A 23,380-nucleotide genomic window follows, 5' to 3' on the forward strand; every position below is an offset into this window, starting at 1 on the left:
ACTCGCAAATGGTGTCAAGGGAGAGCCGAAAATTGTGGTATGATTGCCAATGAGACAACTCCCACAAGAGACCAAAATGAAACAGACATTAACAACTATAGTTCACCGTACAGCCTTTAACAAGGAGCCAAGCTCATACCACATAGTCAGCTATAAAAGGCCTTGATAGCTTTGCATTATAATTTTACAAATGATATATCATATGACTATTAGGGACGACATCAAAAGATCGATGTAGGATAAAAAACTTAAATCAAATAGTTTGGGGGGGGGGGGGGGGGGGGTCAACATTGCTGCAAGTTTTGTTAATCCAAAATCGATTTTACACATATCCATATAGGTAAATCATTTTTTCCCAAATTAAGTTAAGAAGGGGGGTAAGGGGGTCAGTGAAAAAACTATGTGAATTAAGTTTTTATCCGACATTGAACTTTTGATGTCGTCCCTAATGCTGATAAATATTTAAACTGATATGGAGTACCTCCTACGCCTAATGATGCTTCAATTACAAAAATGAAAACAGAAATATCATGAGAACTTGCCCTATGCATAATGATGCACCAATTATTGAATTAATGCAGAAATGTCAACATGGCTTTCATGCATATCTCTGCACCAACAGAACACAATTATATAATATGTCATTCAGATAAAAGGATTATTCAAGTGTGATATTGCATGTTGCAACATTAATTATACATATATTAAATACATAAATGTATGTATCATAAACTATATCTCTGCAAAATGGTTGAATTAATTAAGTACTGATGATTCATTTATGTTCATACTTAGGAATTTTCTTGTATTGAGGAAAATATGTAAATTCATGTAAATTCAAATTCATAGATTTGCCATATATATTCTCTAGATGTATAGAGACCAATAAAATATTATAAATTTTTTAAGCATTTAAATTTGTTATTAACTCTATACCAACAAAATCCAAAATAATTATTAACCAACAAAAAATGATGAATCCACAGTAAAATGAGGTCATCTCACAAGGTTCTGTAAATTCATGTCAACTTGTGAAAATGTACATATTCAATAAATATATAAATAATTTTCTAAATTAACAGTAATTTGAAACTTCTTGAAAACATGTCTGTACGATTTTGTTCAACCAAACTTACAGAAATTTCTGATGTTTCCCCTTCAGCCTCTTTTATTCTCACATTTCCAAAATGTAAAATGGCTGCCAAAATCTGGAATATCATCATCTGATCTTTAGCAGAAATACCTAAGTTAGAAAGAAACAAACATTTTTAATTAATATAAGTCTAAATATCATAAACCTTATCACTATTTGAGATTGTTTGAAACTGGACATCATATTTAGTTTGTCTCATTGGCAAACATACAACATTTCATTATTTTCATATACTAGAAATTCTATAAAAATTAACTGTCAAATGAAAGAACTGATGATGACTAGATTTACAGCCCTAGCAAGGTCCATGCCAGGGCTGACAGACATTCATACAAACGACCTCTTTCAGACTAAGGTAATATATTGAATCTGTAGATTCACCAAGATCTTACTAATTACCTAAAAGAAGTAAAGCGTCCCGGGTGTCACCGAGATCATCAGCATCGTCCACACCATTGATAATTGGATCTCCTCCATGGGCTGTGTAAAAAAAATCACCAGCTGACACTGCAAATATAAACACAATGAATTAGGGCTTTTCCTTGGAATCATTTTAAATTTTAACTTTTTAAAACAAAACAATGATTTCTAGACTCAAATTGGGAATCATGATTATAAAATGAGTAGCTCCATTGTAATTTGCATGAATGCAGGCCTAGGACTCTTGGACTCTTTCTCAGGCCTAGGACTCTTGGACTCTTTCTCAGGCCTAGGACTCTTGGACTCTTTCTCAGGCCTAGGACTCTTGGACTCTTTCTATTTGCAAATCCTGACTGATCATAATACTTGATTATTGTTGAATTAAAGACCAGTATATCAAGTTCTTCTGAGTCTTGTATCCAAGACTTAATAATAAGCGTTTATTTTTAGCGCAAAGAAATGAAGTTCATAAATTCATAAATATCTGATTCTTAGAAGGACTTACTTAACTGAAACTTTTTAAATTCTGGAAGATCACTGGATGCACACATCTGATAGAATATATGATAATTTCTCTCGTCGGAGGCCTGGTATACCACTCTGTAATGAAATAGGATAAATTTAGTCAAATCATAAATATAGTAAGTACAAGGTCATTTAAAATTGTTTCTTAACTAGTTTTATATTTGCAATTTGTGAAACTGAACAATTTTCATACTCAAAACAAATTATATTATGTATTTTACCACATTATTTAGCCCTTTATCATAAGAAGAAGAATTTCTGTCCAATGCAACACAATTTTTTTTATATACTGTGGATTCTTATGTTATCAAGGGATACAATTTTTATAGATTAAAAGAAATGTTTTGGTTGATATTCATTACTGAATTTTGTGGTTTGCACAAATTCTTTGGGAATTACACCCAAGTATAATCCCTGATTAATGATGAATTTCTTGATTTTTCCAATAAGCACTTTCCATGGTACTAAAAAAAAACTTTCATCTTGATTTTTCCAGTAAGTGAGTTCTCATGTGAGAAGTAACAATTTCCATAAAGATATACAATGGTGTAAGACCTCATGTGAGAAGTGAAAATCTCAATCGAAAGATAGACTGGCCAAACATTTACCTTGATTTTTCCAGTAAGTAAGTTCTCATGTGAGCACCAATGATTTCGTTTTTCTTGTTGAATGAGAGTTCTATGTATTTTCCAAATCTACTACTGTTGTCATTTCTTGTTGTCTTGGCATTTCCTATAGCCTATAGTTTATAAATAAACACAAAAAAGTCATATATCCTATGCATAAACATTGATAAATAACCAAAAAGAAAAAAACTCTTATAACACATGTAATAGTATATAAACTACATTTTGGCATGGTATGAACAAAGTTCTGTCATTTATGATTTTTCGCCCATGACCTTGGCACAAAAAAATATTCCAACTGTTGACAAAAAGATAATGAAGATATGTCTCCTCTGTAGGCATAAGATACAATCTGATGGACAGAAACAAACAGAAATGGAACTTTATATAAAAAATCCTTATCAATTGCTAGTTGTCCATATCAATATAGCTAAAGCAGACAAATTACATAAAAAATTGCTAATTAATTCAAAGTCCTAGGTGGCAGGGCCTCAAAATAGTCAAACTGATATGATCCTTACATCTTGCTTTCCATGACTTTCATCGAAGGCAAAACAAGTACCATCTTATATCTACATTGCCAGAATAATACCTACCTCCATAATTGGATTGGAAGCCAGTACTCTTTTCTCTACTTGTGTCTCAGCCTGTGATCCTCCCACCATGGCAAAGTATCTCATGGCATACTTAGCTGACACTGTCTTACCAGCACCAGACTCTCCACTCACAATTATACTCTGGTTCTGCTCAAATCTGTAAAATAATATTTGTATAATTCTATACAATATTCTAGAATTTAATAAAGTAAATTCATATTTTTTTTCAGATGTTTTTTTTTATTTCACAGAAAATGTGATTGGATTTAAAGAACAGTGTGTCATTCTTTGTTGTGATGTTAGACTGCTGTTGATGGTTGGCACCTTTTAAAACTTTAAACCCTCTGCATTTGTTTGCACCTGTCCTAAGTCAGCTATTCAAGGTTTATAAGGGTTTCTAGTTTCTCTATTTTTATATAGATTAGGCTATTGCTTTTCCTGTTTGAATGGTTTTACAGTAGTAATTTTTGGAGCCCCCTTCATAGCTTGCTGTTTGGTGTAAGCTCCATTTTGAAAACCGTACCTTGACCTATAATGGTTTACTTTTATAAATTGTGACTTGGATAGAGAGTTGTCTTATTGGCACTCATACCTCATCTACCTATATCTAAGTATTATACAATTGTTTAAATATTTTTAATCCTATAAATTCAAATAAATTCTTTTTAATTGATGCATTGATTTAAAACCCAACATTATTTGTTTATAAATCTTTATTTATCTATGGATTGATTGATTGATTCCTGGTGTAGAAATCCAATTTCAGAACTCTTGGGCTGATCATGGCAAATGTTTACAGAAGAAACCAACTGTCAACAGAAATCTGACAATCCTAGTCCTTAAATATAAAGATCAAAAGCACCTAGCCATGCATTTGGTTTCAAATTCACAACCTCCACAGACAGGTGAACACTACAGATAGTTTTTGTATCATTTGGTCTTTTGTGGAGAGTTGTCTAATTGGCAATCATACCACATCTTCTTATATCTATTAGAACACTTGGCTACTGGACTTATCTTTATATCAATCACGGAAAACTCAAAAAGTAGGTAAAAATCTTCAGTTCACCCCTTTAAAAAAGGGTCTTTACCTAGACATCTTTTTGTAAGCTTCTTCAGCGACAGCAAATATGTGAGGGTCCATGGCTCCCATATCTTGTCCACTGTAGGCCTGGATGATCTCATTTCCGTAGATGGGTAGGTCAGCATATGGATTGATAGCCACAAGTACAATTCCTACAAAATATAACCATGACAATGATTTTGGTCAAAACTAAGAGAAAATAAATGTGTGGTTTGTTTAATCAATTTTTTTCACAGCTCAAAATCAAATATGACATCTCATAAAAAAAAACTTACAAAAACTCTTATTATCATTAAAAAAAATGTTTTATGTTCATTATACAATTTAATGATTAGCGTGGAGTGAAAATGAATTTTGTTAGCGTCGAGTCTGATTGAGTTATATTACAATATGTATCCCCGCAATCTAGTTTACATTAGTTATAAGAAGAAGTTCGGTCTATCATAAAACAAACAACACCAAGAACAACTACCGGAAGTTCTAATAAAAACATATTCCCAATTATCCAAACCATTTAAAAAGATTTATTTCACATTTATATCCTTATGGTAAAAAGCTGACACACAATACATATCCTTGGAGGATATTGCAGTTAAAACACTTACCACAATATGTATATATAATGTTTTGGTCCATGAATCTGACCTGCAGATTATACAAAACTGAAAAGATAAAAAGATAAATCTACATTAAAATCTTAAAAGTTAAAAAAAACATCCATAACAAGACATGTTGCATCAAAACATCAAAATCAAAATAACTTCTACATAATTTGGTTTCTGAGTTTGAGAGTTGTCACAGTTGCAATCATACCACATCTTCATATTTTTTTTTATATTGGCATACATTGACAAGCAAATTGAGAGTTTTGGGTGAATGCTGTTTCAATATGAAGGCTGGAGATTTCATATGATGTGATTTATGTGTGTAAATGAAACAAGTCAACTGGACAATTTTGGCACTGTTGTGAGTATACTCAATCAAAGTATACATTTTTCAAAATCTCTGATTTTTTAAATGCAAAAATTTGAATTGGAATTTTGATTTTTTTTATTCATTTTAAAATGAGAAAAAAACTTTACAATTGATCAAATTTTTCATCGAAATAAATCACTAGCCAGTCAACACTGAGGTTGTGGGTTCAATCTCCGCTCCTGCAGGTGCACTCGACTCCAATCTTAATTGACTATATGATTTGCCAGATACTCCTGTTTCTTACATCAATAAAAACTGACTGACACGAAATAGCCTAAATGTGATGCTTAAAAGTGGCGTTAAAACACCAAAAATCTAAATTAAATCATAGAAACATTGATATGAACCAAGGATTATTTCTATTATTCAACCCTAAAATCAAATGTCACAAACATGCATAAGGAACAATAGCCTATCACTCAATATACTGTAAATTCTGAAATTATTGCGAGGTTTTTATTATTGCAAAAAATGCGACAGAGTTTGAAACGCAATAATTTAAACTTGCATTTTGAAATTTTTATATGAATTAAACAGGATTTTTCTCAAAATCGTAAAAATTAAACTTGCATTTAAGTCTAAGATGACAAAAATCGCAATAATAAATGAACGCAATTTCTGAATTTACAGTACATGACATATCTAAGTATAATTTTACCTTCTGGTTCATTGAGATAACTTAGAGATGTCAAATCATTTTCACCAATCAAAATCTCTGGATTTCTCAAATGTGGCAGGTTGTTTTTATCTTTGATCGCCAGAACTGAATCCTGCAAAAAAAACATATCAAATGAGTAGAAAATGTCTCCATGGTAAACAAATGATGCCCTCACTTGCATATAAGGGACATAACTCATAAGAGCAATGAAAAGGTGATTCCACCAAAATTTAAAGCTTGATCTGTATTTAATTGGTGAAAAGTATTGCGTTAAAAAAAATATTGTGTAGTTATAATTAGTTATCAAAGTTCCCAGGATTATAATTTAGTACGCCATACGCGCGTTTCGTCTACATAAGACTCATCAGTGACACTCATATTAAAATATTTATAAAGCTAAACAAGTACAATGTTGAAGAGCATGAGATCCAAAATTCCCAAAAGTTGTGCCAAATAGGGCTAAGGTAATCTATGCCTGGGATAAAAAAAAAATCCTTATTTTTTTCGAAAAATTTAAAGTGTTGTAAACAGGAAATGTAGGAGAGAAAAAAAAGTTTCATACTCTAAACCTTTCAACTTTTTACATCTGACATTTAAATCATCTTTATTCAGATTTTCAAATTAAACAAAGTTTCATAACATTACATTTGGTTGAGGCAAACTAAAGTAAGAGAAGAGAAACTAGGTACCAATGGACATACAGACAGCCATGGGTAATACTAATGCCCATTCCCTGCAGCAGGGGAATAATAAAATTATTAGCTCATCTATCATGTCTTATCTTCTTATGTTTGAGCTTTTTATTTCAGTCAGGTGTGTTGTGTGTCTGTGTTTTTGCAGTTTTGGCAGGAAACATAAATACCCACTACTATAATAGGCATAGCAAAACAATATTTTCAGTTTGAGTAAACAATTCGCCAGTGTTGTATTTCTGCAATTATAATACATGTTCATTTCTCATTTCTTCGCACCTGTTAAAACTATAAACCTCTCAATTATTTACATTTGACATTTAAATCATCTTTATTCAGATTTTAAAATTAAACAATCTTCATCAAATACCTAGATACATATTAAACTTTTTGCTAAAGTTAAACAAATTAAAATTTAAACAAGTGTCATAAAATACCTAGTTAAATGTACATATAAAACTTTTTCTAAAGTAAAGCAAATTAAAATTTAAACATGCAATCTCTCAGTTTATTGATATTAATTGTGAAACCTGAATGACATTTTGCTTTCAAAAAGACTTTGTAATTTTTCAGTAGCCTGTAATTTAGTAGTTGTTGTTGGTGGCTGTAGAGCTGTATAATAATATTTTTTCTTTATTGTTGCAGTCTGCATCAAAAACTTTTTCATCTTCTAGTTTGGAAAATAAATATAAAGACATGTCCTTATATATATGAATTATAAAATTTTGAAAATTTTTACTTGTCCGAATCAATATTTTCTAGTCTTGGGCATCAGACTAGTTGCTAATGGTGCAGACAAATTATTGTGTCATCGGTCAAGCCTTTGTGTTGTTTTTTTTATAAATCAAGCCTTGTTTTTTTTTAGTTACTTCACATTATAGGACTGTATATACAGTATGGATTTAGCTTATCGTTAACCCTTTCCTCCTTTAAATATTTATTTTGCATACTTGATTCGCATAGTGATTTTTCAATAAAATGCTTAAAATATGCTTTAAAGTATTAATGCATTGTAAAAAAACAAATATTTCATCAAATAAATTAAAGTCGGATATTCCTGCAATATTCCTTTTCATATTGGATACAAATTTTATTAAGTCTACTGCAGACACTTTGTAGTCAAAGCATTTCAACTGAGGTACTACACAGAAGTCATTGTGGCGTAAAGGGGGTGGTGTCAAAAGGCGTCACCATGGAGGAAAGGGTTAAGGGCTGTATTGTTCCTTCAAATTCTTAAATTCAAGTTTAAAAACTCTATTGAATAGTTGTTCTGTCGGCAAACATACCACATGTACTTATTTCATAAAAATTGTTTTTGTTATGTTTAGACTTTATAAACATCTTTAATTTTCCAAAGGCTTATCTATCAATGTAATTTTGTATATGTAATAAAATTTTGTGATAAATTACAGTTGGATGGTTAAATTTCTGTCTCATGTCAAATTAACATGTACAACATTGTACAAGGTCTTTAGTTCGCTGTAAAATTTTCTTTGTAAAATTTCAACGTTTTTTTATCTTAAACATTGTTTGTATCTGCTCAAATTTTATGTTAAATTGTGTTACACTGGTTAAGAAATGACTGAATTCAAACTGAGTTTAAAAATACCATTGAAAATTTCTGATATTAACATAAATTTGCATGTGACTCAGTGCAGTTGTAAAATGTATCAAGATTATTACGACTAAATCTAGTTTCTAAATCTTAACTTATTCAAATTCTGTATCCTGACTTTCTGTATTTAATAACCCCCCTTTTCAAGCACAGATCTGTATGTCAAATAATCAAAATTTTACTCCAGGACTTTTAACTTTTAAAAATGTTTATGCATAAGTAAAATTTGATGTACTTATGCCAGATTGCTGTCTAGTTATCATGTATCTACATCTGGTTTTTGCTCATTATACAATGTCATAGAAAGTATAAAAAAGAAGATGTAATATGATTGCCAATGAGACAACTATCCACAAAAGACCAAAATGACACAGACATTAACAACTATAGGTCACTCTACAGCCTTCAACAATGAGCAAAGCCCATACCGCATAGTCAGCTATAAAAGGCCCCGATAAGACCATGTAAAACTATTCAAACGAGAAAACTAACGGCCATAGAAAGCCATGGTTTAACCTATAGTTTTTAACTTCCCCATGATTTGGTCTCTTGTCAAGAGTTGTCTCATTGGCAATAATATTAGACTATAAAAATAAAATTTGATGTACTGATTACCAGATTGTAAATTGTCAAATTACATGTATCTATAAATACACATGTGCATGATGTACATGTCACTTATTTAAAATATGCACTTAAGATTTTTTTTACCCCAGGACATTTTTAAAAACTTCATTATCAATTTTATTTTGATATACATGTATATATAGTGATATAGTGATATAGATCACCATATTTAACTACACAGCAGCCCGACAACAGTTACTGTAAACCTTATCAGTAAACATCAAAATATATGTACATGTATCTACAATTATATAATTGTCACTTATTCAAAATATGCATTTATAAATTTCATACCCGTAGCCAGGGGGGTTCAGACCAACCTTCCCCTTGGAAACAAATAAGCACTGTTAAAGTCCATGTTCTGTTCGAATTGTGACTGTTAAAGTCAAGTCTGTGAGTCCAATTGTACATGTACTTTTTTAAATTTGTCATTTCGGTGAATTTTAAAGCTGACTATACAGTACATGATATTTTTTTTTATTAACAATAATTTTTGTCTGGCTACTTTCTTACTATCATCAAGATATCTACATATCACTTATTCAAATAAAATAGAAAATGGAAAAATCTGCTTCGGTTTTTAAAAATTTGACTCCAGTACATTTTCAAAAAATTTTAAAACATCATTTATTTCATTATCAATTTTATTTTAATATACATATATATATAGTGATATAGATTGGATCACCATATTTAACTAGACAGCAGCCCGACAACAGTTACTATAAACCTTACAGCACTTCAAAATATAGTGTACATGTATCCACAATTATATAAATGTCACTTATTCAAAATATGCATTTAACTTATTTTGTTTTAAAAATTTGACTCCAGGACTTTTTCAAAGATTTCATTATCAAATATACATGTATATATAGTGACGTAGATCTCCATATTTAATAGACACATGTCATTGCCTGCTGGTCATTTATTGATTTATCAATCCAATGACAGATTTTATTGTTGCTTCAGAGAAACAAATTACATGTTAATTTCTTATTATGTTGTCAATTACATGGGGTACACTTGTATATACATATAGGTAAACATGCTAGGTCTTTATTATCTACCATGGACATGACTTACAATCCATATTTGTACACAGGTCCATAAAGTGAAAATTAACTGTTATAAATTGGAAAAGACAGGATATAGTCAAGGTTTCTACTACTGGGACTCCCATTATATATTTAACTTCTAAATTAATACAAATTAAAGAAAAGGATAGAGGGTGCCTTAATATGAAACAAAAATTCCCTAGGTTCTAATCTAGTGTTCTAAAGGGGGCCTTAAAGCACTGTTGAACCCTCAAGTGCTATATTTTCATAACTCTAATTTGGCATTTAAATAAGAAAGGTCATATCATAGGAAACATGTTTACTACGTTTCAAGTTGATTGGATTTGCACTTCATCATAACCTATCTTGAACAGAAAATCTAACCTGATTTGGGACAGACAGAGGAAAAAACAAAGGAAGTTCAAACTGAAGAACATAATGCCCCAAAGATGGGCATAAAAAATCTTGCTTCTTGTTTATGATCTTCAAAATTGCTAATAAAAGTTAACTACTTTGAAACTGAGAAGTGAACTCCCTTAAATTAGTGTTCTATAAAGAAGCATGCTTAAATAATAAGTTTATCTGAGTAATTCTGAATATTGGAGTGAACTCAATTAATGTATTGGGGGTCTCATTTAGGGGTTCCTATCCCGTATCCTGCTTATTGTTTTGTTAGATTCCCCTATCCCGCTTACACTATGTGCGTAAGCTATTCTCATTTTATTGTCATTTCCCGGGTCCTGCGAGACCTCATTTCCCATTTTCTTGACACAACAATTTGACTTTCACGTTTCAGACTTACGAAAAACTGGCAATCCCACATCACGCTTAGACCCCAATGAGACCCACTGTATTGGGAACTATGTTTTTTTTAATTTTACACTCTAATCTAAAGGAAAAAGATGTACATGTAACATGCAGTTAGTTTTCCATTTATTTTTTTCTACCTGTTTTAGACTTTTTTCTACCAGTTCACTGGTGAATATATCATGTATATATATAATTTCTAACATCATTAAACAAATACAAATTATAAACAAACAATCCAGTAAAATTTAGTTTCCTGTCATATTGAACTTCTCATTGTCTTCTGGGAATGTCAACAATTTTGAATTTCCTAAATACAATGTAGTTGAATAACCACAAATAAGCTTGATAATATTATGGCATTTAATTTAAGTGATGTATCAATTTAATGCTTATTATATAAGCATTTAACTTCAATGGACTATAAACATGAAAAAGTATTGATTTTTTTTTCACTGTTTTGGGTGTATTCTGTTTCGATGCTTTTCATTTTAATGATGCAAACAATTTATTTGTAATTTTTCTTTTTAGTAATACTGCATAAACCGTTGTGTATCTAAAAAAAATATATAATGTACATGCATGAATTTGATGTTGATAATTTAACTAAAACATGCATTGACATGTACAGTATGAAATACAATTAATCCTGTTGTTGCTTTTCTTTTCTTCTTAGTTTTCTATTGTATAAAAAAATGATTATTAAATAAAACAAATTTTTCAGTTACTACATCTTTGTATTTTTTGTATGGTTTCAGTGACCAAATAATCATACTTTATTGAATTGTATACTTAAAACAGAAGTTGATTTCAGAGCTTGATAAAGATTATACACCTATGTGACCATGACTTATATATCTATCATCATAAACATGACATGATTGCTGATAACAAATTAATTGTATTAATACTCATAAAAATTACTTTGTTTTACTAATTTAAAATATATTTACACCAATTTGTCGTTAAATGCATTTTATCATGCTTTTTTTTATCAAATTGTCAAAAGTGCTAATAACCCCCCTCTTCAAATGTGGATTTAACAAGCATCCTGCATTGACAAAAAGGGACAACATCAAAAGATCGATGTAGAATAAAAAAACTTAAATCAAATAGTTTGGGGGTGTGGGGGGTCAACATTGCTGAAAGTTTTGTTAATTCAAAATCAATTTTACCTATATCCATATAGGTAAATCAATTTTTCACAAATTAAGCCAAGAAGGGGGTAGGGGGTCAGTGAAAAAACTATGTGAATTAAGATTTTATCCTACATTGAACTTTTGATGATGTCCCTAATATCTTTGTGTATATTAGATACACCCAATAAAAACTTTGTATTAATATAAAAGAGAGATGAAAGATACCAAATAAACCGAGATAGTCAAACTCTTAAGACGAAAACAAACTAACAACAAGAACAATGTCAAGGAAAAAATGAAAAAAAAAAACGATCAAAAGATTATAAATAATCTAGTATTATTACTTCCTCAACTGATTTATCACACCTTTTATCAAATTTAACAGCCAAACGATAAAACACTGTAGATGATTATTTGATTAAATAATATTTTTTTGGAAAAAGATGTTTAATTTCTCTGCATCTCCCTGTCCTTGTCTGACCTTTGACCTGCCCATAATAATAAATAAAAATTCTTCACAAATGATTAGAATTAATAAATAACTTCAACAAGATTTCCAAATTTAACTAGGGATTGAACATCCATCAATTCAGAGCAATAGTTATCTGAATTTCTAAATTAGAATTTGTTCTTTGATTTTTATTTCATTGACCATCAGGACTTTTTAATGTAAATAAAACAGAAAATACAAAGAACTTTGAATACACATTTTTTTCTACACATTATCTAATTCATTTTTATGCTAGGTCATGGATATTATTTTGACAACTGTTGTTTAACATGTCTAATGACATCAGAGAAGTGAAATAATTGAACTTCACATGAAAAATTATATATATACTTATCACTCTTTAAGGAGATATGAACCTAACAATTTGAATTTTCTGCACAACTTGAACTGTTGGATGTTGGTAAAATACAAAACTAACAATTGTAAATTAACTGGGAAATAGCATTATTTCATTGGAATCAATGTTATACAATTACATATTTACTCTTGGGGTCAGCTATAAATAGGTCCAGATTTGCAGATAGTTAAATCGGGACATCCCGAATTTGGAATAAAAAATACCAGGATACCGAAATCCAGTAATTTAAAACTCCTTGATCCCAAAGTCTTGGAAAAAGGTTCTGCCCCCCTCTTTACTTGTTCAACATTATGTTTATAATCATGATAAACATGCATGATAATAGTAAATTAAATCAAAAACACCTAACATAACAATATCTAAACTTGATGTATCTCACCTCGCCATCTTCATACCGAACTTTAATCTGTCCGGGTCCTTTGTAATCTTCCAATAGTTCAGCTCCTCGCCAAATAGCTTCTGGGTCGGAAATCCATATCCTGGCACCCTGAAAAACAAACAAATATAAACATGATAAACATTAAAAGATTCATAACTTTATAAATTATATATGTTGTTTAATAAATAACACAACACACATGTGTACCATAATTTCTGGGGAAAAAACGCACCCCTAAATAAGGGGCAAGGCTGATTTTTTGGGAAGACGTTTTTTTCCTTACATAAAATGCACCTGAATATAGCATGTATAGAGTGCACCCAACATGTTTATTCAACATCAACAACCACTCAATTAAGGGCTCCAGACTTCCGACAGGCATATATATATAGAATGTTGTGGGATTAAACATATTAGCTGGTGCCTTACCCTCACCCTATTACCTGGGACAGTGGTGAAGGCATATATAACTGTATTCTGTTTGACAGTACATATCTGTCGAATCTGGTCAATGCAGCATCTTCATAAATGATAAAAGATAAGAGTTTACAATTTAAAGGAAAAACAAAAGGGATTAAGTAGATTCGTCCCTCTTTTATGTCCATTCCTATGGTGGACAGCTGTTTGAAATAATAAAATCCACATGAGCTTTTGACATGGAAGTGATGCTAATCCACATTTGTCCATTACATGATCCTTTTTCAGACATATATTTCAAATTTTTCAGACAGCAAATGTACCAGGGTTATCACTTTCATTAAATATCACAAACAGTATGGGAGTAAAGGTAAATTAACAAAAATACTGAACTCTAAAACCAATTCAAAACAAATATTAAAAATGAAAAGTCCTTTATAAAATAAAATCTCAAACACATAAAAAACAAATGGAAACAACTGTCATATTCCTGAGTTGGTACATGTACACACATTTTCTTATGGAGAAAATAGATAAACAGATGTTTTCAAACTATCCACTACCAGACATTAAATTCTTAATTATAATATGTTCATTCCATGTTCCCTATATTAGTTATACAGAAGACCCTAAAGTTACAGACCTTGGTAAAAAGCTCCTGAACATCGGAATCTTGCAGAAAACTTTGAAAATTAAATCTCCTGTAAATGCTATCACAATTCTTTAGTTGATTCATAGTTAATACACACAACTATATTTAATAATAGCCGAGTATTTAAATAATCGTTAAATAATTATCCAAAATGTCAAATTTGTAATTTTATTTATTAGTCATGATGTACCAGATACTTCTGTTAACAGCAGCAGATACAAAATTCATTAAATTTGTTTATTTATGTGTGATGCACTAGATACTTATGTTAACAGTAGCAGACTCAGGATTCAATAGCTTTTGTTTATTTGTGTAAGTGGAAATCTGCAATAGATTTCTGATTGAGTTTATTTTTGGAACAATTAAATTTTGAAGGGGGTTTAATTAATTGTTTAGATACCTTGTAGCTTCATCTTTCATGGATTTAATTAATACTGGTAATTTTATTTCTGTGTGGGGAAATATTTCTTTTAATCTTTTTAACTACAAATGTATATATAATAAGGGCTATTCCAGAAAAAAATATGAGAGAATTGGACATGCCATGATATTTCTATCTATGGGTAGTGTATAGTGGATGTTACCAATTAAAACAATAGTTATGGGTGTTGTGGTAGGCTGTTATCACAGCAATGTTGTCACAACCTTACATGTACATTTTGTACGTTAATTGTATGCATTAATTAGATGAAATTGATTGTTTTGAACACCTTGGCAGCTGCAAAATGGTTTACAATGTCTACAACTTCGTAAATTATTTAGCCTTTTAACTTTTGTGGATTCAACAGTCATCGATGAATCTTTTGTAGACGAAACGTGCATCTGGCGTAAATAAAAATATTAATCCTGTATCAATGATGACTTTATTAAGAAGTCAGAAATAGGTTAGTCTCCGCCCTAGCGTCCTAGAGGTCAGGATGATATTAGTTGCATGAGGCTTGTCTGTGACCTCAACTATACATGTAGCTAAGCGCAGATAATCTTTGATGTGCAGAAGCGACTAAAGCAAGATATATGACAGTTGTATTGGGTCAACTTTCATGACGAATAACGCCAAAAAATCTTGCAAAATGATGTTAATGGTTAATTTTGATACATGACCATGATGACGATAAAATGTACACATTTTCTTTAAGAATATAAAAAAAAATCGACTGATTTTGATGTCATGTTAAATTCTTTCCAAAATACTACTGTTACAGATAATTATTTTTAAGACCTCTGATGAATCATTATCATGATAACATTTCAACCAATTTTTACCATGTTTACATTAGGGGGAGTAGGAAAGGGTCAATCATGACATCTAAAAACACCTGATCCCGGAGTCTCGATAAAGGTCCTATCCCCCATCTTCATTCGTAACAAAAAATTAATGATTCAGGCCTAATGGTAAATAGCATTCATACCCTCATATATTGATAAGGAGTATTGTACATGTATCATAGGCTTGTTTAAGTTTTGATGCAAAAATATGATTCAGATTTATTTGTGTTTGTGTATACATCATTACATGTGTTACTGTCAAGCTTCAACAGAATAAACGTTTCTAAGAATTTTAATAATTTATTGAATCGTTTGGTGACCAGATCTTTTAAAATCAAATACCGGTAGCTTGGGGTATTGTCCACAATCTGTCAATATATAAACACAACAGTATATATCCTGTTTAAATGGGCGTATTTACCTTCACATAAAGTTCATTTGCCGTCATTTTTCTGACTAGAACTTCTTTTGAGTCAAAAGGTTATTCTTCAGGGTTTTACATATTCCAAGTAATTTGTCTGATCCATTTGTTTTGATGGTGCTATATTGTCTTTAAAAAGATGACCTCCTATTCCACCCACCGAATATTATCAAGATATCTTGATTATGTGCAAACTTGTTTTACCTGTGACAATATCTACATTGACCAGGTAACGATCAAACGCTTAGATGATAAAGAAACTCTCGTGTTTCTTCGGGCAATTACGTTGATTAAGTTGTCGTGAATAAACTTGCTAAAAATAGATTTCTCGTTGCTTACTGATTTTTCAACTCGATAGTATTCGTTTGTTGGTATTTGGGGTTTAGGGGGGGGCATATATTAAAGCCCATGCAGAGTTACTTAAGGGTGAAGGGGAGCGTAATAATGAAAAAAATAAATAAAAAGGAGTTGTACTCAGTGACGAGAAGGCGCTAAAAAGTCAGTGTATACAGAACCGGTGTATATGTAAAGCAAAATTATATCCGGGTGAAATTTGATCCGGAGGAAAAAATGTCACAGTAGTTGTTGTTATTTTTTTATCCGGAGGAAAATATTTCCCTGGGATATTTTCTCCTTTGATGTAAAATTCCATCTGGGTAGTTAACTTATTGAATAGTTATGAGAAAAAAACGTATCATTTAAAAATACTATGAAATAATGATAGAGTATTTGAAATAAAGCGAAATTCTTAAAAAAATATGTGTTATAATGGAAAATAATTTCACAGATTATCCTTGTAAAAATTTCCTGAAATATTCAAGTCAATATCATCCTTTTAAAAAAAATTATCATGAAACATAGGGAAGAAAACCAGAAGTAATTTCAAAGATCGTAATTGTGAAAAAATATCATGATTAAATATTATAAGGTTAGTGAAATACATGTAAAAGTGAGTTGTTTTCAGATCACAGTACAAATATAAATTTATAAGTAAGGTAGAAATATAGTTGCATTGTTAACAGTAATAGAAGAATTTGATTATGATGATATTTTTAACTTTATAAATAGAGATGTAGTTGTTGATTATATGGACATCACTCATCAGATAAATCATAGCATAACAATATATTGGAACAAAAGCATGTTTAACAGCTGGATAGTTTTGACCTGTGAAATGTTATCTGTCTTATTAAATCAAGTTGTAAGTCATCTTTTTATATGAATGAATATATAAAAAATAAGATTCAAGGAAAAATTTCACTTTAAAATAGATTCAGAAATATATTATATTAATATCTTTAAAATATAAATTGCTCATAATTGCCTCCCTTTGATAAATTATGCAAATTTGGTCTACCTTTGTGAAACATTTATAATTATAGTCCGGTATATATTGATTGTGAGTAATCTACATAGTAGTAAATGGGACGCTATTTCACACGGTTCTGTGAAATATAGTACGGCAAATATATACCGGTACATACTATCCACATAACACAGATAGATTTTCACTCCTCTGGAAAAAAATCAACCTGTGAAATACCAGGCCTGGAAAAAGATTACCGGGACAACTTATCCTCAGGACAAAATATCACAGAGGAAGAAATAAACCGTTACATATACAGAGGGGGGCAAGGGGGTCCCAATAACAGAAAACCAGCAAATTGATTTGGCACCTGACAGATAACAAGGAATTAAAATGGACAAAAACAGATAACAGTAGATGAAATATCAAAATAATTCGGTCTTTGACCTTTGACCAATCAGTATTTCTTATTACGGATATAATTCTGTGTAATTTAAATAATTCCATTTTCTACGACTATGTTTTAAGTATTAATTTATGTATCTAGAATGTGTTTAAATTACTACTCAATACATTAAAAAAACAAACCTAGGACAACACATCGCAAGAAAAAACTGTAAAATATCAGTTGCAATTCGCGTCCCTAAAAATATGGGTACGGTGCACAATAATCACTTACCTTACATAAAACAATAGACTCAAATCACTGAAATAAAAGTACTCACACTTACCAAAAGCTATTTCAAAGCTAGTGAAAATGTAGACGAACCAGTGGACATAGACGGACTGGTAAATATGTATAAACAGACGCGGGTGAATGTAACAGACTTATTCACATACATTCACATATAGACAAACCTGCAGTCGGGAATGTAGAAAGACTAGGGGAAACGCTTAGTTACGCTTCACGCACACCCAATACACGCTTTAAGCTCGTTCACAGATATTATTGACAGATTGAATACATCAAAATTACTACCGTATTGGTAGCGTGCATGATGTTTTTACCACGGCCGACGTACGTCGGAGCTATACGTTGATGTGTGAAGCCGGTTTCTAATTCTTATGCATAACAAAAGTAATATAAATTAAAACATGATCTTTATTGAACGATTATCTAATATATAATGCCAAACAAGCATTTGGGTTTACGATTGCATTTCTTTTTTTAAAGAAATCAACTTGTATAGTTTGTTAATAAACCCGCCATAGATACCAGCGGCTTAAAATTGTGACGTTCTTTCCATCCGCCTGCATGGCTCAAACGTCCAACAAGAAGACGACCAGATTATGACGTTACATCATTTCGTCGTCCGGGCAATCTTTCCCTCGCTACGTTAAGACGTCCAGTAAGATATTTCTGAGTAGCAGTGTTTTCAAAAGATTTCAAAGAAAAGGAAAATGGATTGTATTTATTTTCCAGATATTTACCACATAATTACTTCAGTTTCAAATAAAAGTTTTTTTTACTAGAATGTTGTCCTTTGATTGATACTGTTCTTTCTACTGTACATATATTCTATATTCATGATCTGCTTTTTACAGTTTTTCATGGTCAGATTTTTTTTTGGGGGGGGGGGGTGGATGTGTCCGTAATAAAATTGTTGTTTCATGAATTGAGTTATTTGACTGATTGATCTAAACATATATCTTCTTATATCTAATGACTGAATAAATAGTCAACGATAAATCTTACGGGGCGATGGATCATATAAACATGATGCAGTACACTACACAATATAATATATAACAAGTCTAAAAGAATACAACATCACCAAAACACAATAAAACGAACAATATGTTAGATATTTAGGATAACAGATATCCTTCTTCGGTAATTGCACGATGAAAAATGAATCATGTCAATTCAAATAAAGACTCTATCAAAATCTTGATTTATACAATTTAAGCGAACGCTGGAACAATTTTAAAATTTTCAAACACACCGCAAAGACTACAAAAATATGCCAAAAATAAAAAAAAGTTATTGACGATGTGAACTGGCACAACTCTAAATTCCCAAAGGTGTTGACAGTTGAGATGTTAAACAACTGCGTGGAAATACAGTCCCAATAAACAGTCCTGACCGATCTAAACTGGTATGATATTTAAAATATGACAACGGTAGGGCAGTTGCATCAGAGACTGCGTATTTAAACATCTAAAAAATATAGTAATTTGATGATAAGAAAATTGAGTAATAAATGTTTACTAAGGTTAAGTAATAGAACGTGGCTGCGTACTTACACATCCTTGCCAACTGTAATCAAAACTAATATAATTCAAAAATTCCTGAAAAGTGTAAGGGTCCAGTACGGAAGCCGTAGTAACTGGCCACAAGTGATGAGAGGAAATTAGTGATGGAGGGAAAAATGAGTGACTCTTCTATGTTTTTTCATTAATGCCCTCTGGGGAAACTGTCCTCAGCTTTCTTATCCAAAAACTTTCCCGAGCAAGTCTGTCGGCCTTTGACCAATCCTCGTTGTGATCTATGATAGTAATGGTAAGTTTTTTAAGATCAGCTTGGGCGTGCCCATGTGATCTTAAATGACGACTTACGGGGAGGTCGGGCTTGCATGTGTAGTCGCTACGATGACCATTCATGCGTTTGTTGAATGGCTGTTCTGTCTCGCCATCATACTGCATGCCACATCGACACTGAAGAATGTATACAACATTCTGGGTTTTGCAAGTTACATTACAAAATATTGTGTACACAGACCCAGTGGAGTGGCAAGTAAATGTTTGAGTATTCATTATTTGTTGGCAAGTCAGACATCGTTTGTTACCACACGATTTGCACCATCCTGTAGTTGAACAGCTTTTATTGGAGGAGACGGCAGCTTTTACAAATAAGTCTTTTAGACTTGCTGGTCTCCGAAAAGCTAAGACAGGAGGATCGGGAAAGATTTTGGATAATTTTGGGTGATTGGCAATACTTTGCCAATTGGCACGGATCAAACGTGAAAGGTTTGAAAAAGCGGGATTGTATGTTAACACAAATGGAACTATTTTGCTGCGCCTCTTCTTTTTGTACTGTAACAGGTCTTTGCGGCTGTTATTGTTAGCACGCGCAAACCCCTTATCTATGTCCCATTTCTTATAACCTCGTTTGATTAGAAATCCGCGAAGTTCCTGTAACCGCTGAGTGACAGCCTCCTCAGAGGAGCAAATCCGCTTTACTCTGAGAGCTTGACTGTACGGGATACTTTTTGTACAGTGTTTGGGTTGACAGCTTTGGGGAGAAAGGTACTGATGTTTATCTGTAGGTTTACAGTAGAGGTCTGTTGCTATGACACCGTTCTTTATAGATGTAGTTGTGTCTAAGAAAGATGTCTTAGAGTCGGATATTTCATATGTAAATTTAATTGACTGGTGGGCGTTGTTTGCATGTCTGATCAAAGCATCCAATTTTTGTTGGGATTCGATCCATTTCATGTCAACATCATCGATGAAACGGAACCAAGACAGAGGTTTGGATAAAGATGATGAAATAATATGTTTCTCTAATTTGCCCATGAAAATATTGGCGTAAGACGGTGCCATTTTCGTCCCCATCGCTGTCCCGTTTATTTGAAGGTAATTATCACCATTAAAGGTAAAATTGTTGCATTTAAGGACCAGAGTAAGCAGCTGGACTAAACATTCGGTTGGTGGTTCTAAAGTGTTGCGAGAGTCCCATATTTCCCTACACGATTGTATTCCGTCATCATGAGGTATGTTGGTATACAAGGAGGTGACATCTAAAGTGACAAGGAGGGTTTCCGGAGGAAGAGGGTTCATGGATTCCATTTTGCGAAGATAATCTGTAGTGTCTTGAATGTGAGAAGGAAGATTTTGTACATGACATCTTAAATGAAAGTCTACAAATTCCGAGATTTTTTCAGTCGGGTGGCCGTTAGCGGATACAATGGGTCTACCAGGATTGTTAACCTTGTGTATTTTAGGAAGAAGATACAATCGACCAGGCTTGGCGTTCACTGGTTTTAAATATCCAATTGTATCCTCATCTATGTGACCGTCATTGTGCATGGTTTGTAACGCAGTGATAATTTTGGAACTAAACTCGGAAGTAGGGTCATAATCAAGTTTCTTATAAAATCTCTCATCAGAGAGCTGACGCTCTGCTTCCGCAATGTAGTTGGCTTTGTCCATTATCACAACGGCACTTCCCTTGTCTGCTGGTTTTATAACAATATCATGTCGGTTTCTCAGCGATTGTATGGCTTTTTTCTCGTCAGGAGTGGTGTTATAAAACGACGAGTATTTGTTGCTGGCGAGATGAACAACATCCGATTTGATTTTGTCAATAACATCTTCCAGTGTAGCAGATTTGCTAGGCTTTGGAATCCATGAACTCTTCTTAAAATGCGGAATTATGATTTCGTCCTCCGAGTTGGACGTGGCTGTGTCTCCCTCATTATCCTCCTCTCTATCCTTGTTACCAAAGTATTCTTTAATTCTGAGGGTTCTGTTAAAGTTATTGAGGTCATCCTCCAGTTTCATATTATCTATGTTACTTGGAGTAGGGCAAAAATTCAAACCCTTAGATAAGACTTTGGTTTCATCCTCAGTTAAAGAGACTGTTGACAAATTGACAACTGTGTTGTTGGGATTGGCCGTAATATGAATTTTTCTTCGAAATCTACGGTTGCGAGGCTTTTTACTAGACTTTTTTGAAGGACTGTTTAAAGGGTGGGTAACTTGCACGCCGTCACGTTTAAATTTGTGTATCTGCTTGACATGAAGCTTATGTGACTCAATACGTTTGATATCACTAAGGCGTACTTGAATTTCGTCAAGTTCAAGACCAGATAATAGGTCACGAGATCGGCAGTGCAAGTCATCACTAAGTTTGTATAGATTATTAACTTGATGAATTGCTTCTTGACGTAAAAGATTCATCAGGCTAAAGGAACTATTGTATAGAATAGTGTTCCATCTATGTAAAAATCTGTTTGACTTATCGCCTGTTGTAAGTGGCGAAGCTTTTAAAACTAACCCTTTTGGAATAATTCCTTGGTCAATGTACGTTTCTAAATTTGAAATATGATGTTCTGTTTTGATAATTTTGATAGTAAAAGATCTTAATTTCTTAAAATAAAATTGCAAATGCATGATGGAATAAGCAGTAAGAATATCGGATCGATTGAGCACACTCAATGCAAACTACAAAAAGGTAAAAATATTAAATGACTGAATAAATAGTCAACGATAAATCTTACGGGGCGATGGATCATATAAACATGATGCAGTACACTACACAATAAAATATATAAGTCTAAAAGAATACAACATCACCAAAACACAATAAAACGAACAATATGTTAGATATTTCGGATAACAGATATCCTTCTTCGGTAATTGCACGATGAAAAATGAATCATGTCAATTCAAATTAAGACTCTATCAAAATCTTGATTTATACAATTTAAGCGAACGCTGGAACAATTTTAAAATTTTCAAACTCACCGCAAAGACTACAAAAATATGCCAAAAATACAAAAAAGTTATTGACGATGTGAACTGGCACAACTCTAAATTCCCAAAGGTGTTGACAGTTGAGATGTTAAACAACTGCGTGGAAATACAGTCCCAATAAACAGTCCTGACCGATCTAAACTGGTATGATATTTAAAATATGACAACGGTAGGGCAGTTGCATCAGAGACTGCGTATTTAAACATCTAAAAAATATAGTAATTTGATGATAAGAAAATTGAGTAATAAATGTTTACTAAGGTTAAGTAATAGAACGTGGCTGCGTACTTACACATCCTTGCCAACTGTAATCAAAACTAATATAATTCAAAAATTCCTGAAAAGTGTAAGGGTCCAGTACGGAAGCCGTAGTAACTGGCCACAAGTGATGAGAGGAAATTAGTGATGGAGGGAAAAATGAGTGACTCTTCTATGTTTTTTCATTAATGCCCTCTGGGGAAACTGTCCTCAGCTTTCTTATCCAAAAACTTTTTCCGAGCAAGTCTGTCGGCCTTTGACCAATCCTCGTTGTGATCTATGATAGTGATGGTAAGTTTTTTAAGATCAGCTTGGGCGTGCCCATGTGATCTTAAATGACGACTTACGGGGAGGTC

At 32.2% G+C, this 23,380-nt stretch overlaps 2 protein-coding genes across 9 annotated transcripts in view; both read right to left on the reverse strand.

Moving 5' to 3' along the window:
* Positions 1-16,172, reverse strand: part of LOC134718888 (unconventional myosin-Va-like) — a 94,590-nt gene extending 78,418 nt beyond the window's left edge. For all 8 annotated transcript variants that reach the window (XR_010107463.1, XM_063581729.1, XM_063581732.1 and 5 more), the window contains exons 1-10: positions 15,980-16,172; positions 13,224-13,331; positions 6,038-6,149; positions 5,010-5,066; positions 4,412-4,556; positions 3,321-3,477; positions 2,707-2,837; positions 2,079-2,173; positions 1,553-1,660; positions 1,137-1,243 (exon numbers count right to left, since the gene is read on the reverse strand). Coding sequence is in view for 7 of the 8 variants with exons in the window: in XM_063581729.1 (XP_063437799.1) it covers positions 1,137-1,243; positions 1,553-1,660; positions 2,079-2,173; positions 2,707-2,837; positions 3,321-3,477; positions 4,412-4,556; positions 5,010-5,066; positions 6,038-6,149; positions 13,224-13,331; positions 15,980-16,006 (1,047 nt within the window). In the remaining variant the exon portion in view is untranslated. The remainder of the gene's footprint in view (positions 1-1,136; positions 1,244-1,552; positions 1,661-2,078; positions 2,174-2,706; positions 2,838-3,320; positions 3,478-4,411; positions 4,557-5,009; positions 5,067-6,037; positions 6,150-13,223; positions 13,332-15,979) is intronic.
* Positions 16,173-19,502: 3,330 nt separating this feature from the next.
* LOC134718001 (uncharacterized) lies at positions 19,503-22,190 on the reverse strand. The gene is made up of 2 exons (XM_063580499.1): positions 20,365-22,190; positions 19,503-19,545 (listed from the first exon to the last, which is right to left on the reverse strand). Exons 1-2 carry the CDS (start codon positions 22,188-22,190, stop codon positions 19,503-19,505), a joined length of 1,869 nt encoding a protein of 622 aa, XP_063436569.1.
* Between the last annotated feature and the right edge of the window lie 1,190 nt (positions 22,191-23,380).

The sequence above is a fragment of the Mytilus trossulus genome, chromosome 5 (assembly GCF_036588685.1).
Source record: "Mytilus trossulus isolate FHL-02 chromosome 5, PNRI_Mtr1.1.1.hap1, whole genome shotgun sequence".
NCBI lineage: Eukaryota > Metazoa > Mollusca > Bivalvia > Mytilida > Mytilidae > Mytilus > Mytilus trossulus.